The sequence below is a fragment of the Oncorhynchus masou genome, chromosome 13 (assembly GCF_036934945.1).
Source record: "Oncorhynchus masou masou isolate Uvic2021 chromosome 13, UVic_Omas_1.1, whole genome shotgun sequence".
Classification (NCBI taxonomy): domain Eukaryota; kingdom Metazoa; phylum Chordata; class Actinopteri; order Salmoniformes; family Salmonidae; genus Oncorhynchus; species Oncorhynchus masou.
In genome coordinates this window covers 96,003,944-96,021,877 of record NC_088224.1, presented here as the reverse complement: position 1 = coordinate 96,021,877, position 17,934 = coordinate 96,003,944, and the positions used below count along the sequence as shown (strand labels likewise).

Below are 17,934 nucleotides of genomic sequence, written 5' to 3'. Positions count from 1 at the left end.
AACTTTACAAGTCTGTGATTGTGTGGCGAGGGACATTAGCCAGTCTATAACTTTACAAGTCTGTGATTGTGTGGCGAGGGACATTAGTCAGTCTATAACTTTACAAGTCTGTGATTGTGTGGCGAGGACATTAGTCAGTCTATAACTTTACAAGTCTGTGATTGTGTGGCGAGGACATTAGCCAGTCTATAACTTTACAAGTCTGTGATTGTGTGGCGAGGGACATTAGCCAGTCTATAACTTTACAAGTCTGTGATTGTGTGGCGAGGGACATTAGCCAGTCTATAACTTTACAAGTCTGTGATTGTGTGGCGAGGGACATTAGCCAGTCTATAACTTTACAAGTCTGTGATTGTGTGGCGAGGGACATTAGCCAGTCTATAACTTTACAAGTCTGTGATTGTGTGGCGAGGGACATTAGCCAGTCTATAACTTTACAAGTCTGTGATTGTGTGACGAGGGACATTAGTCAGTCTGGCAGCCACCAGTAACTCAAAGAGCAGAAGATAAAATCCACGTGTGTAAAATGAAATTAAACCATAACAATACAATCCCACCAAATATGGCCGCCAGTCCACCCGTTAGGGATCATTGATGTGAATGGTGACAACCATCCTGGGGATTTGTTTCCTGTTCTTGTCTCTGGGTAAAACACATTATCTGCTGAATTCAGAGCTGGAGTCACATCCTGCTGTCGCTCCCTCTATCCTAGCATGCTGATAGGCTGACTGCCAACACTAAAACCCTCCTCCCTCTATCCTAGCATGCTGATAGGCTGACTGCCAACACTAAAACCCTCCTCCCTCTATCCTAGCATGCTGATAGGCTGACTGCCAACACTAAAACCCTCCTCCCTCTATCCTAGCATGCTGATAGGCTGGCTGCCAACACTAAAACCCTCCTCCCTCTATCCTAGCATGCTGATAGGCTGGCTGCCAACACTAAAACCCTCCTCCCTCTATCCTAGCATGCTGATAGGCTGACTGCCAACACAAACCACACAGACAGTTCTGATACAAGACAGAAATGGTATTCATCTGTGGACAGAGCATCAGGCTCCCTCTCCCTCCCTCCCTCCCTCCCTCCCTCCCTCCCTCCCTCCCTCCCTCCCTCCCTCCCTCCCTCCCTCCCTCCCTCCCTCCCTCACCTCCTCCCTCCCTACTCCCTCTCCCCCCAACCGCCCTACCTACCTCTCCCTACGTCTCTCTCTCCCTCCCTACCTCTCTCTCTCTCCCTCCCTACCTCCCCCTACCTCCCCCTCCCTCCCTACCTCCCCCTCCGACTCTCTCCTTCTCTACCTCTCCCTCCCTACCTACCTCCACCTCCCTACCTCCCCCTCCCTCCCTACCTCCCCCTCCGACTCTCTCCTTCTCTACCTCCCCCTCCCTCCCTACCTCCACCTCCCTACCTCCCCCTCCCTCTCTACCTCCCCCTCCGACTCTCTCCTTCTCTACCTCCCTCTCCCTCCCTACATCCACCTCCCTCCCTCCCTACCTCCCCCTCCGACTCTCTCCCTCCCTACCTCCCCCACTGACTCTCTCCTTCCCTACCTCCCCATCCAACTTGTTCTCCCCCTCCCTACCTTCCCCTCCGACTCTCTCCTTCCCTCCCTCCCTCCCTCCCTCCCTCCCTCACTCCCTCCCTCCCTACCGCCCTCTCCCCCAACCGCCCTACCTCCCCTCCAACTCTCTCCTACCTCTCCCTCTCTCTCCCTCCTACCTCTCCCCCTCCCTCCCTCCCCCCCTCTCCCCCCTCCCTCCCTCTCCCTCCCTACCTCCCCCTCCCCCCCTCCAACCCTCCTCCCCTACCTCCCCCTCCAACTCTCTCTCTCCCTCCCTACCTCCCCTCCAACTCTCTCCCCCCTCCCCTCCTCCCTACCCCCCCCAACTCGCTCTCTCTCTCCCCTCCCTCCCTCCCCTCCAACTCTCTCTCTCCCCCCCTCCCCCCCCCCCCTCCAACCCCCCTCCCTACATCCCCTCCAACTCTCTCTCTCCCCCTCTCCTCCCTCCCTCCCTACCCCCCCTCCAACTCTCTCTCTCCCCCCCCCCTCCCCCTCCACTCTCCCCTCCAACTCTCTCTCTCCCTCCCCCCTCCACTATCATCCCTTTTCCAACTCTCTCTCTCCCTCCATACATCTTTTAAAACATTACTATTGTCATCTAAAATGTTCCCAGTGAAATATCATGTCAAAAATGTAAAAACATTCTTAACCCCATATTCACCCCACGGCCCAAAATAGTATCTTTCAAGCGGTTGCAACAAAGCAAATGTTTGTATTTGAAATCAGGCATGGAAAGACACGTTAACAAAAGGACACACTGACACATTCCCACATTTAAAATGCATGGAGACGAGTTAGATCATTGAGTAAACCTGGTCATGATACGCAGAGTTGCACAAATCCAATGAAGCATGCTTCCCCCTTTTACTCCCCAACTCAGTCAACCCCCACATCAAACAATCACACGACACACACATAGAGACACAAACACTACCCCCCCCCCACACACACACACCCCGACCCTCCCGCTGTGTCTCTCTGTCCTACCCATAGTGCAGTGCTCTCCGTTCCACCCCGGGCTGCATTCACACTTCCCATCCTTGCAGGTGCCGTGCTCGCTGCAGCGTGGGTGACACGCCCGCTGGTCACACCCGGCGCCCGTCCAGCCGTCGTCACAGCGACAGGTGCCCGACATGCAGATGCCATGTCCACCACAGTCCGCTGCACAAATCTCTGTGGGAGCCGGGGAGAGGGAGGGGAAGGGAGACAGAGAGAATAGAGGGAGGGAGAAGGGAGACAGAGAGAATAGAGAGAGGATATGTCCTTTGGTCTGATGAGTCCAGATTGAGATTTTGGGTCTTTGTGAGACAAGGTGTGGGTGAACGGATGATCTCAGCATGTGTGGTTCCCACCGTGAAGCATGGAGGAGGAGGTGTTATGGTGTGATGGTGCTTTCACTGGTGACACTGTCTGTGATTAATTTAGAATTCAAGGCACACTTAAAAAAAATATATATATTTTTTTTTTACCTTTATTTAACTGGCAAGTCAGTTAAGAACAAATTCTTATTTTCAATGACGGCCTAGGAACAGTGGGTTAACTGCCTGTTCAGGGGCAGAACGACAGATTTGTACCTTGTCAGCTCGGGGGTTTGAACTTGCAACCTTGCGGTTACGGAGTCCAACGCTCTAACCACTAGGCTACCTTGCCGCCCCAACATGACTCCCACAGCATTCTGATACACCATCCCATCTGGTTTGGGCTTAGTGGGACTATCATGTTATTCAACAGGACCCAACAAACCCAGACTTGGTAAGGGCTATTTGACCAAGAAGGAGAGTGCTGCATCAGATGACCTGGCCTCCACAATCCCCCAACAAATTGAGATGAGTCGGACAGCAGAGTGAATGAAAAGCAGCCAACAAGTGCTCTGCATATGTGGGGGAAGACATCATAGGTGAAGCTGGTTGAGAGAATGCCAAGGGTGTGCAAAGCTGTCATCAAGGCAAAGGGTGGCTATTTGAAGAAGATCAAATATAAATGATATTTTGATTTGTTTAACACTTTTTTTTAGTTACTACATGATTCCATGTGTCATTTCATAGTTTTGATGTCTTCACTATTATTCTACAATGTAGAAAATAGTAAAAATAAAGAAAAACCTTGGAATGAGAAGGTGTTCAAAAACTTTGACCGGTAGCACTGATTGAATTGGATGTAACAAGTGACATCAATAAGAGATTAGAGCTTTGACCTGGATTCACCTGGTCAGTGGATGTCATGGTGTTCTTCATGTTCTTCATGTTTTGCCTCCTCAGTATAGAGATTAGGGTGTCATTTAGGATGCAGTCTCCTAAATGTGATGAAGAGAAGAACACCTGCTGCTCTTACTCTGCTCTGTCACTCTGGGAAATATTACAAGATGTTTTATTCCTGGCCTGTGACTCAACAGTGTGGGATACAGAGAGAGAGCATGTTAGTATAGAGAGAGGAGAGGGGAGGGAGGGGAGGAGAGGAGAGGAGGAGGAGAGGAGAGGAGAGGAGAGGGGAGGAGAGGAGAGGAGAGGAGAGGAGAGGGAGAGGAGAGGAGAGGAGAGGAGAGGAGAGGAGAGGAGAGGAGAGAGAGAGGAAATGAGAGGAAATGAGAGGAAATGAGAGGAAATGAGAGAGGAGAGTGGAGAGGAGAGGAGAGGAAATGAGAGAGGAGAGTGGAGAGAGAGGAGAGAGGAGAGAACATGCTAGTATCGAGGGAGAGGAGAGGGGAGGAGAGGAGAGGAAATGAGAGAGGAGAGTGGAGAGGAGAGGAAATGAGAGAGGAGAGTGAGGAGAGAGAGGGAGAGAGGAGAGAACATGCTAGTATCGAGGAGGAGAGGGAGGGGAGGAGAGAGAGGAAATGAGAGAGGAGAGGGAGAGGAGAGGAGAGAACATGCTAGTATCGAGGAGAGGAGAGGGGAGGAGAGGAGAGGAGAGAACATGCTAGTATCGAGGAGAGGAGAGCACATGCTAGTATCGAGGAGAGGAGAGAACATGCTAGTATCGAGGAGAGAGGAGAGGGGGAGTGAGGAGAGGAGAGAACATGCTAGTATCGAGGAGAGGAGAGCACATGCTAGTATCGAGGAGAGGAGAGAACATGCTAGTATCGAGGAGAGGAGAGGAGAGAACATGCTAGTATCGAGGAGAGAGAGCACATGCTAGTATCGAGGAGAGGAGAGGAGAGAAACATGCTAGTATCGAGGAGAGGAGAGGAGAGAACATGCTAGTATCGAGGAGAGGAGTGGAGAGGAGAGGAGAGAACATGCTAGTATCGAGGAGAGGGTATTAGACAAGCTGACTCAGGGGCCACGAGATATCATATGCTGCTTAGTTTCTGGGATTGTGTCTGTCTGTAAAATGCCATCCAATTTCCTAAAATAGTACACTACATTTGGCTAGTGGAGTACTGTCTTGTCCTAAACAGTTAACTCTGTATCAGCCATAATTTTCTATTAAACTGCATGTATCCTATCACTGCCTGATTATCCCCAACCAGCTGAACCGGTTTCATCTATTCAACTGAACCCACAGGTAGATACAGCTCAAATATATTGGCCCCTTGCACTTTACAATGGAGTACAATGGAGCAGAATGTTCATTTTTCTTTTTAAGCTTTTTCTTGTTCAAAACTGGTTGAATCACTATTTTGTTTTCCCCCTTAAGGCACCTGAAAACTTAGAATCATTGCGAGAACAATTGCCTCAAACCAAATTAATTAGAATTTTGAATCATTTTGTCCATTTTTATTTTATTTTTATTTTAAAGTTCTAAATCTCAATGGCATTTGAAATAATTTATTTTATTTTTGGTCTTGTGCCAAAATAAAACAAATACACGTTTAAACACTAAATGTTTTTTTGTTTTTTTCTCCAACTTATTTTGAAAAAAGTGAAGTGAATTATGCCAAGGTTGCCAATATATATATGATCCCTCTGTACAATACAGTGTCAGTCAGTTAATTAGATCATTACTGGTTTGTGTAGCAGCCTATTCTATGATTGTACTACTAATAATGGACTGAGTGAGTTGGTCCTTTCCAGCCAGAACATGGCATTAGAAGCTTTCAAACCTTTAAAGGAACAAATCTCTATTCTCTCTGGATAATTACAGAGCGACGGGCTTTGTTGAATTATGCAAATGCCCTTCATTTCACATGTGATTTTTCAATTAGAGGGAGCGTCTCTGTACAGCGTTTTCATTCACAGCTAGTTAGTGTAGTTTAGGACCCACACACACACGCTCTCTGGGAAAGCAGGCTAACAGACACACAAACACATACACACACACACACACACACACACACACACACACACACACACACACACACACACACACACACACACACACACACACACACACACACACACCATCAATAGTGTATATGCAAATGAGAACTTGTTCTCAACTAGCCTGCCTGGTTAAATAAAGGTGACATTTAAACATTTAAAACTTAAAAAATGTAATTTGGTGAATTTCCTTTTGGAGAAGCCTTGTTCAAATCAAATCAAATTGAATTAGTCACATGCACCAAATACAACAAGTGTAGTAGACCTCACAGTGAAATGCTGAATACAACAGGTGTAGTAGACCTTACAGTGAAATGCTGAATACAACAGGTGTAGTAGACCTTACAGTGAAAAATGCTGACTACAACAGGTGTAGTAGACCTCACAGTGAAATGCTGACTACAACAGGTGTAGTAGACCTTACAGTGAAATGCTGAATACAACAGGTGTAGTAGACCTCACAGTGAAATGCTGACTACAACAGGTGTAGTAGACCTTACAGTGAAATGCTGAATACAACAGGTGTAGTAGACCTCTCAGTGAAATGCTGAATACAACAGGTGTAGTAGACCTCACAGTGAAATGCTGACTACAACAGGTGTAGTAGACCTCACAGTGAAATGCTGAATACAACAGGTGTAGTAGACCTCACAGTGAAATGCTGAATACAACAGGTGAAGTAGACCTCACAGTGAAATGTTTACCTACAAGCCCCTAACCAAAAATGCAGTTTTAAGAAAATACCGAAAATACCAATAAAAAAGTAATAGATAAGAATAGCAAATAATTCAAGAGCAACAGTAAATTACCATAGCGGGGCTATACACAGGGGGTACCGGTACAGAGTCAATGTGGAGGCTATATACAGGGGGTACCAGTACAGAGTCAATGTGGAGGCTATATACAGGGGATACTGGTACAGAGTCAATGTGGAGACTATATACAGGGTGTTACGGTACTGAGTCAATGTGGAGACTATATACAGGGGGTACCGGTACAGAGTCAATGTGGAGGCTATATACAGGGGGTACCGGTACAGAGTCAATGTAGAGGCTATATACAGGGGTACTGGTACAGAGTCAATGTGGAGGCTATATACAGGGTGTTACGGTACAGAGTCAATGTGGAGGCTATATACAGGGTGTTACGGTACAGAGTCAATGTGGAGGCTATATACAGGGTGTTACGGTACTGAGTCAATGTGGAGACTATATACAGGGGTACCGGTACAGAGTTAATGTGGAGGCTATAGACAGGGGTTCCGGTACAGAGTCAATGTGGAGGCTATATACAGGGTGTTACGGTACAGAGTCAATGTGGAGGCTATATACAGGGTGTTACGGTACAGAGACAATTTGGAGGCTATATACAGGGTGTTACGGTACAGAGACAATGTGGAGGCTATATACAGGGGGGAGGCTACCGGTACAGAGTCAATATGGAGGCTATATACAGGGGGTACCGGTACAGAGTCAATGTGGAGGCAATATACAGGGGGTACCAGTACAGAGTCAATGTGGAGGCTATATACAGGGGGTACCAGGACAGAGTCAATGTGGAGGCTATATACAGGGGTACCAGTACAGAGTCAATGTGGAGCCTATATACAGGGGTACCGGTACAGAGTCAATGTGGAGGCTATATACAGGGGTACCAGTACAGAGTCAATGTGGAGGCTATATACAGGGGGTACCAGGACAGAGTAAATGTGGAGGCTGTATACAGCGGGTACCAGGACAGAGTCAATGTGGAGGCTATATACAGGAGGTACCGGTACAGAGTCAATGTGGAGGCTATATACAGGGGGCCCAGCACAGAGTCAATGTGGAGGCTATATACAGGGGATACTGGTACAGAGTCAATGTGGAGACTATATACAGGGTGTTACGGTACTGAGTCAATGTGGAGACTATATACAGGGTACCGGTACAGAGTCAATGTAGAGGCTATATACAGGGGGTACCGGTACAGAGACAATGTAGAGGCTATATACAGGGGGTACCGGTACAGAGTCAATGTGGAGGCTATATACAGGGTGTTACGGTACAGAGTCAATGTGGAGGCTATATACAGGGTGTTACGGTACAGAGTCAATGTGGAGGCTATATACAGGGTGTTACGGTACTGAGTCAATGTGGAGACTATATACAGGGGGTACTGGTACAGAGTTAATGTGGAGGCTATATACAGGGGGTTCCGGTACACAGAGTCAATGTGGAGGCTATATACAGGGTGTTACGGTACAGAGTCAATGTGGAGGCTATATACAGGGTGTTACGGTACAGAGACAATGTGGAGGCTATATACAGGGGGTACCGGTACAGAGTCAATATGGAGGCTATATACAGGGGGTACCGGTACAGAGTCAATGTGGAGGCAATATACAGGGGTACCGGTACAGAGTCAATGTGGAGGCTATATACAGGGGGTACCAGTACAGAGTCAATGTGGAGGCTATATACAGGGGGTACCGGTACAGAGTCAATGTGGAGGCAATATACAGGGGGTACCGGTACAGAGTCAATGTGGAGGCTATATACAGGGGTACCAGTACAGAGTCAATGTGGAGCTATATACAGGGGGTACTGCACAGAGTCAATGTGGAGGCTATATACAGGGGGTACCAGTACAGAGTCAATGTGGAGGCTATATACAGGGGTACCAGGACAGAGTCAATGTGGAGGCTGTATACAGCGGGTACCAGGACAGAGTCAATGTGGAGGCTATATACAGGAGGTACCGGTACAGAGTCAATGTGGAGGCTATATACAGGGGTACCAGTACAGAGTCAATGTGGAGGCTATATACAGGGGGTACCAGTACAGAGTCAATGTGGAGGCTATATACAGGGGGTACCAGGACAGAGTCAATGTGGAGGCTATATACAGGGGGTACCAGTACAGAGTCAATGTGGAGGCTATATACAGGGTGTTACGGTACAGAGTCAATGTGGAGGCTATATACAGGGGGTACCAGTACAGAGTCAATGTGGAGGCTATATACAGGGTGTTACGGTACAGAGTCAATGTGGAGGCTATATAAAGGGGGTACCGGCACAGAGTCAATGTGGAGGCTATATACAGGGTACTACGGTACAGAGTCAATGTGGAGGCTATATACAGGGGGTACCGGTACAGAGTCAATGTGGAGGCTATATAAAGGGGGTACCGTTACAGAGTCAATGTGGATGCTATATACAGGGTGTTACGGTACAGAGTCAATGTGGAGGCTATATACAGGGGGTACCGGTACAGAGTCAATGTGGAGGCTATATACAGGGGGTACCGGTACAGAGTCAATGTGGAGGCTATATACAGGGGTACCGGTAGAGAGTCAATGTGGAGGCTATATACAGGGGGTACCGGTACAGAGTCAATGTGGAGGCTATATACAGGGGGTACCAGTACAGAGTCAATGTGGAGGCTATATACAGGGGTACCAGGACAGAGTCAATGTGGAGGCTATATACAGGGTGTTACGGTACAGAGTCAATGTGGAGGCTATATACAGGGTACTACGGTACAGAGTCAATGTGGAGACTATATACAGGGTACTACGGTACAGAGTCAATGTGGAGGCTATATACAGGGGTACCGGTACAGAGTCAATGTGGAGGCTATATACAGGGGGTACCGGTACAGAGTCAATGTGTAGGCTATATACAGGGGGTACCGGTACAGAGTCAATGTGGAGGCTATATACAGGGTGTTACGGTACAGAGACAATTTGGAGGCTATATACAGGGTGTTACGGTACAGAGACAATGTGGAGGCTATATACAGGGGTACCGGTACAGAGTCAATATGGAGGCTATATACAGGGGTACCGGTACAGAGTCAATGTGGAGGCAATATACAGGGGGTACCGGTACAGAGTCAATGTGAGGCTATATACAGGGGGTACCAGTACAGAGTCAATGTGGAGGCTATATACAGGGGGTACCAGTACAGAGTCAATGTGGAGGCTATATACAGGGGTACCAGGACAGAGTCAATGTGGAGGCTATATACAGGGGTACCAGTACAGAGTCAATGTGGAGGCTATATACAGGGTGTTACGGTACAGAGTCAATGTGGAGGCTGTATACAGGGGTACCAGTACAGAGTCAATGTGGAGGCTATATACAGGGTGTTACGGTACAGAGTCAATGTGGAGGCTATATAAAGGGGGTACCGGTACAGAGTCAATGTGGAGGCTATATACAGGGTACTACGGTACAGAGTCAATGTGGAGGCTATATACAGGGGGTACCGGTACAGAGTCAATGTGGAGGCTATATAAAGGGGTACCGTTACAGAGTCAATGAGGATGCTATATACAGGGTGTTACGGTACAGAGTCAATGTGGAGGCTATATACAGGGTACCGGTACAGAGTCAATGTGGAGGCTATATACAGGGGTACCAGTACAGAGTCAATGTGGAGGCTATATACAGGGGGTACCAGGACAGAGTCAATGTGGAGGCTATATACAGGGTGTTACGGTACAGAGTCAATGTGGAGGCTATATACAGGGGGTACCGGTACAGAGTCAATGTGGAGGCTATATACAGGGGACACCGGTACAGAGTCAATGTGACGGGGCACCGGTTAGTCGAGGTAATTGAGGTAATATGTCCATGTAGGTAGAGTTATTAACGTGTCTATGCATAGATAATATCAGTGCAACGTAGAGGGGGGGGGCAGTCTGGGTAGCCTTTTGATTGGCTGTTCAGGAGTCTTATGTCTTGGGGGTAGAAGCTGTTTAGAAGCCTCTTGGACCTAGACTTGGCGCTCCGGTACCGCTTGCCGTGCGGTAGTAGAGAGGTGGGGTGGCTGGAGTCTTTGACAATTTTTAGGGCTTTCCTCTCACACCGCCTGGAATAGAGGTCCTGGATGGCAGGCAGCTTGGCACCGGTGATGTACTGGGTCGTACGCACTACCCTCTGTAGTGCCTTGCGGTCGGAGGCAGAGCAGTTGCCATACCAGGCAGTGATGCAACCGGTCAGAATACTGAAAAGACTTGGCATTGGTCCCCATATCCTCAAAAGGTCTATGGCTGCACCAGTAAGAGCATCCTGACCGGTTGCATCAACAACTGGGGTAAAAGCCTTGGTTGGTACATCAACTTATTATACCACACGGCCTTATTACCGAGTTAGGGAATGATATGTGAATTACACTGTACGTTCTCAAAGCACAACATTAACACTGATTGATAGTTGAACACAATGAGATGTCAACACAATACAATAATGAGATGTCAACACAATAATTAGATGTCAACACAACACAGTAAAATATGTCAACACAATAATGAGATGTCAACACAACACAATAATGAGATGTCAACACAACACAATAATGAGATGTCAACAACACAATAAAATATGTCAACACAATAATGAGATGTCAACACAATAATGAGATGTCAACACAACACAATAATGAGATGTCAACACAATAATGAGATGTCAACACAACACAATAATGTGATGTCAACACAATAATGAGATGTCAACAATACACTAATGAGATGTCAACACAATAATGAGATGTCAACAACACAATAATGAGATGTCAACACAATAATGAGATGGCAACAACACAATAATGAGATGTCAACACAACACAATAATGAGATGTCAACACAATAATGAGATGTCAAAACAATAATGAGATGTCAACACAATAATGAGATGTCAACACAATACAATAATGAGATGTCAACACAATAATGAGATGTCAACACAATAATGAGATGTCAACAACACAATAATGAGATGTCAACACAACACAATAATGAGATGTCAACAACACAATAATGAGATGTCAACAACACAATAATGAGATGTCAACACAACACAATAATGAGATGTCAACACAAGAATGAGATGTCAACACAATAATGAGATGTCAACACAACACAACAATGAGATGTCAACAACACAATAATGAGATGTCAACACAACACAATAATGATATGTCAACACAGCACAATAATGAGATGTCAACACAACACAATAATGAGATGTCAACACAACACAATAATGAGATGTCAACACAATAATGAGATGTCAACAACACAATAATGAGATGTCAACACAACACAAACACAATAATGAGATGTCAAATAACAATAATGAGATGTCAACACAATAATGAGATGTCAACACACAATAATGAGATGTCAACAATAATGAGATGTCAACACAACACAATAATGAGATGTCAACAACACAATAATGAGATGTCAACACATGTCAACAACACATAATGAGATGTCAACACAATAATGAGATGTCAACAATAATGAGATGTCAACACAATAATGAGATGTCAACACAATAATGAGATGTCAACACAATAATGAGATGTCAACACAAATAATGAGATGTCAACACAATAATGAGATGTCAACAACACAATAATGAGATGTCAACACAATAATGAGATGTCAACAACACAATAATGAGATGTCAACACAATAATGAGATGTCAACAACACAATAATGAGATGAGATGTCAACACAATAATGAGATGTCAACAATAATGAGATGTCAACACAATAATGAGATGTCAACACAATAATGAGATGTCAACACAATAATGAGAGGTCAACACACAACACAATAATGAGATGTCAACACAATAATGAGATGTCAACACACAATAATGAGATGTCAACACAATAATGTCAACACAATGATGTGTCAACAACACAATAATGAGATGTCAACACAATAATGAGATGTCAACACAATAATGACAATAATGATGTCAACACAATAATGAGATGTCAACACAACACAATAATGAGATGTCAACACAATAATGAGATGTCAACAATACAATAATGAGATGTCAACACAATAATGAGATGTCAACACAATAATGAGATGTCAACATAATGAGATGTCAACACAATAATGAGATGTCAACACAACACAATAATGAGATGTCAACACAACACAATAATGAGATGTCAACACAATAATGAGATGTCAACACAACACAATAATGAGATGTCAACACAATAATGAGATGTCAACACAATAATGAGATGTCAACAACACAATAATGAGATGTCAACACAACACAATAATGAGATGTCAACACAATAATGAGATGTCAACACAACACAATAATGAGATGTCAACAACAACACAATAATGAGATGTCAACACAACACAATAATGAGATGTCAACACAATAATGAGATGTCAACAACACAATAATGAGATGTCAACACAACACAATAATGAGATGTCAACACAACACAATAATGAGATGTCAACACAATAATGAGATGTCAACACAATAATGAGATGTCAACACAATAAGGAGATGTCAACAACACAATAATGAGATGTCAACACAATAATGAGATGTCAACACAACACAATAATGAGATGTCAACACAATAATGAGATGTCAACACAACACAATAATGAGATGTCAGCACAACAGAATAATGAGATGTCAACACAACACAATAATGAGATGTCAACACAATAATGAGATGTCAACAACACAATAATGAGATGTCAACACAACACAATAATGAGATGTCAACACAATAATGAGATGTCAACAACACAATAATGAGATGTCAACAACACAATAATGAGATGTCAACACAATAATGAGATGTCAACACAACACAATAATGAGATGTCAACACAATAATGAGATGTCAACAATACAATAATGAGATGTCAACAACACAATAATGAGATGTCAACACAATAATGAGATGTCAACACAATAATGAGATGTCAACACAACAACACAATAATGAGATGTCAACACAACACAATAATGAGATGTCAACACAATAATGAGATGTCAACACAACACAATAATGAGATGTCAACACACAATAATGAGATGTCAACAACAACAATAATGAGATGTCAACACAACACAATAATGAGATGTCAACACAATAATGAGATGTCAACACAATAATGAGATGTCAACAACACAATAATGAGATGTCAACACAACACAATAATGAGATGTCAACACAACACAATAATGAGATGTCAACACAATGATGAGATGTCAACAACACAATAATGAGATGTCAACACAATAATGAGATGTCAACACAATAATGAGATGTCAACAACACAATAATGAGATGTCAACAACACAATAATGAGATGTCAACAACACAATAATGAGATGTCAACACAACACAATAATGAGATGTCAACACAACACAATAATGAGATGTCAACACAACACAATAATGAGATGTCAGCACAACACAATAATGAGATGTCAACACAACACAATAATGAGATGTCAACAACACAAACACAATAATGAGATGTCAACACAACACAATAATGAGATGTCAACACAACACAATAATGAGATGTCAACACAATAATGAGATGTCAACACAACATAATGAGATGTCAACACAACACAATAATGAGATGTCAACACAACACAATAATGAGATGTCAACACAACACAATAATGAGATGTCAACAACAACAATAATGAGATGTCAACACAATAATGAGATGTCAACAACACAATAATGAGATGTCAACACAATAATGAGATGTCAACAACACAATAATGAGATGTCAACAACACAATAATGAGATGTCAACACAATAATGAGATGTCAACACAATAATGAGATGCCAACACAATAATGAGATGTCAACACAATAATGAGATGTCAACAAAATAATGAGATGTCAACACAATAATGAGATGTCAACAACACAATAATGAGATGTCAACACAATAATGAGATGTCAACAACACAATAATGAGATGTCAACACAATAATGAGATGTCAACAACACAATAATGAGATGTTAACAACACAATAATGAGATGTCAACAACACAATAATGAGATGTCAACACAATAATGAGATGTCAACACAATAATGATATGTCAACACAACACAATAATGAGATGTCAACAACAATAATGAGATGTCAACATAATAATGAGATGTCAACAACACAATAATGAGATGTCAACAACACAATAATGAGATGTCAACACAACACAATAATGAGATGTCAACAACACAATAATGAGATGTCAACAACACAATAATGAGATGTCAACACAACACAATAATGAGATGTCAACACAACACAATAATGAGATGTCAACACAACACAATAATGAGATGTCAACACAATAATGATATGTCAACACAATAATGAGATGTCAACAACACAATAATGAGATGTCAACACAACACAATAATGAGATGTCAACACAATAATGAGATGTCAACACAACACAATAATGAGATGTCAACACAACACAATAATGAGATGTCAACACAATAATGAGATGTCACAACACAATAATGAGATGTCAACACAATGATGAGATGTCAACAACACAATAATGAGATGTCAACACAACACAATAATGAGATGTCAACACAACACAATAATGAGATGGCAACACAATAATGAGATGTCAACACAATAATGAGATGTCAACACAATAAGGAGATGTCAACAACACAATAATGAGATGTCAACACAATAATGAGATGTCAACAACACAATAATGAGATGTTAACAACACAATAATGAGATGTCAACAACACAATAATGAGATGTCAACACAATAATGAGATGTCAACACAATAATGAGATGTCAACACAACACAATAATGAGATGTCAACAACACAATAATGAGATGTCAACATAATAATGAGATGTCAACAACACAATAATGAGATGTCAACACAACACAATAATGAGATGCACAACACAATAATGAGATGTCAACACAACACAATAATGAGATGTCAACACAATAATGAGATGTGAACAACACAATAATGAGATGTCAACACAACACAATAATGAGATGTCAACACAACACAATAATGAGATGTCAACACAATAATGAGATGTCAACACAATAATGAGATGTCAACAACAAATAATGAGATGTCAACAACATAATAATGAGATGTCAACACAATAATGAGATGTCAACACACAATAATGAGATGTCAACACAATAATGAGATGTCAACAATACAATAATGAGATGTCAACAATACAAATAATGAGATGTCAACACAATAATGAGATGTCAACAACAATAATGAGATGTCAACACAATAATGATGTCAACACACAATAATGAGATGTCAATAATGACCACAATAATGACAATAATGATGTCAACACAATAATGAGATGTCAACACAACACAATAATGAGATGTCAACACAATAATGAGATGTCAACAAAACAATAATGAGATGTCAACACAATAATGAGATGTCAACACAATACAATAATGAGATGTCAACACAATAATGAGATGTCAACACAATAATGAGATGTCAACAACACAATAATGAGATGTCAACACAACACAATAATGAGATGTCAACAACACAATAATGAGATGTCAACAACACAACAATAATGAGATGTCAACACAATAATGAGATGTCAACACAATAATGAGATGTCAACACAATAATGAGATGTCAACACAACACAATAATGAGATGTCAACAACACAATAATGAGATGTCAACACAACACAATAATGAGATGTCAACACAACACAATAATGAGATGTCAACACAACACAATAATGAGATGTCAACACAACACAATAATGAGATGTCAACACAAATAATGAGATGTCAACAACACAATAATGAGATGTCAACACAATAATGAGATGTCAACAACACAATAATGAGATGTCAACACAATAATGAGATGTCAACACAATAATGAGATGTCAACACAACACAATAATGAGATGTCAACACAATAATGACACAACACAATAATGAGATGTCAACACAACACAATAATGAGATGTCAACACAATAATGAGATGTCAACACAATACAATAATGAGATGTCAACACAATAATGAGATGTCAACAACACAATAATGAGATGTCAACACAATAATGAGATGTCAACACAACACAATAATGAGATGTCCCACTTGCTAAATGGGTGTATAGATTGTTTTGCTTTCAGCATCAATATACATGTTGTTTGGTGAAGTGCCCTAGCTGTTCATTCTTGCTGTCCACCTAATAATATACAGTAGCAGTCAGAAGTTTGGACACACCGACTCATTCAAAGGTTTGCCACAAGCCACCTGGGAGACACACCAAACATGTGGAAGAAGGTGCTCTGGTCAGATGAAACCAAAATTGAACTTTTTGGCAACAATGCTAAACTGTATGTTTGGCGTAAAAGCAACACAGCTAATCAACCTGAACACCATCCCCACTGTCAAACATGGTGGTGGCAGCATCATGGTTTGGGCCTGCTTTTCTTCAGCAGGGACAAGGAAGATGGTTAAAATTGATGGGAAGATGGATGGAGCCAAATACAGGACCATTCTGGAAGAAAACCTGATGGAGTCTGCAAAAGACCTGAGACTGGGACGGAGATTTGTCTTCCAACAAGACAATGATCCAAAACATAAAGCAAAATCTACAATGGAATGGTTCAAAAATAAACATATCCAGGTGTTAGAATGGCCAAGTCAAAGTCCAGACCTGAATCCAATCGAGAATCTGTTGAAAGAACTGAAAACTGCTGTTCACCTATGCTCTCCATCCAACCTCACTGAGCTCGAGCTGTTTTGCAAGGAGGAATGGGAAAGAAATTCAGTCTCTCGATGTGCAAAACTGATAGAGACATACCCCAAGCGACTTACAGCTGTAATCGCAGCAAAGGTGGCGCCACAAAGTCTTAACTTAAGGGAGCTGAATAATTTTGCACGCCCAATTTTTCAGTTTTTGATTTGTTAAAAAAGTTTGAAATATCCAATAAATGTCGTTCCACTTCATGATTGTGTCCCACTTGTTGTTGATTCTTCACAAAAAAAATAACATTTTATATCTTTATGTTTGAAGCCTGAAATGTGGCAAAAAGGTCGCAAAGTTCAAGGGGGCCGAATACCTTCGCAAGGCACTGTATCTGTTGACTCCATTTCTACACTGAGAAGCTATCTGTTGACTCCATTTCTACACTGAGAAGCAGAAGGGCTGGTAATTAATTTAAATCTCAGACAGCCTCCAAAATGCCACCCTAATCCCTATATAGTGCACTCCTTTTGACCAAAGCCCTATGGGC

At 42.5% G+C, this 17,934-nt stretch overlaps 1 protein-coding gene across 1 annotated transcript in view; it reads right to left on the bottom strand.

Moving 5' to 3' along the window:
- Positions 1-17,934, bottom strand: part of tenm4 (teneurin transmembrane protein 4) — a 716,895-nt gene that overhangs the window by 266,949 nt on the left and 432,012 nt on the right. The window contains exon 14 of the mRNA XM_064985425.1: positions 2,549-2,734. Coding sequence (XP_064841497.1) covers positions 2,549-2,734 — 186 coding nt within the window. The remainder of the gene's footprint in view (positions 1-2,548; positions 2,735-17,934) is intronic.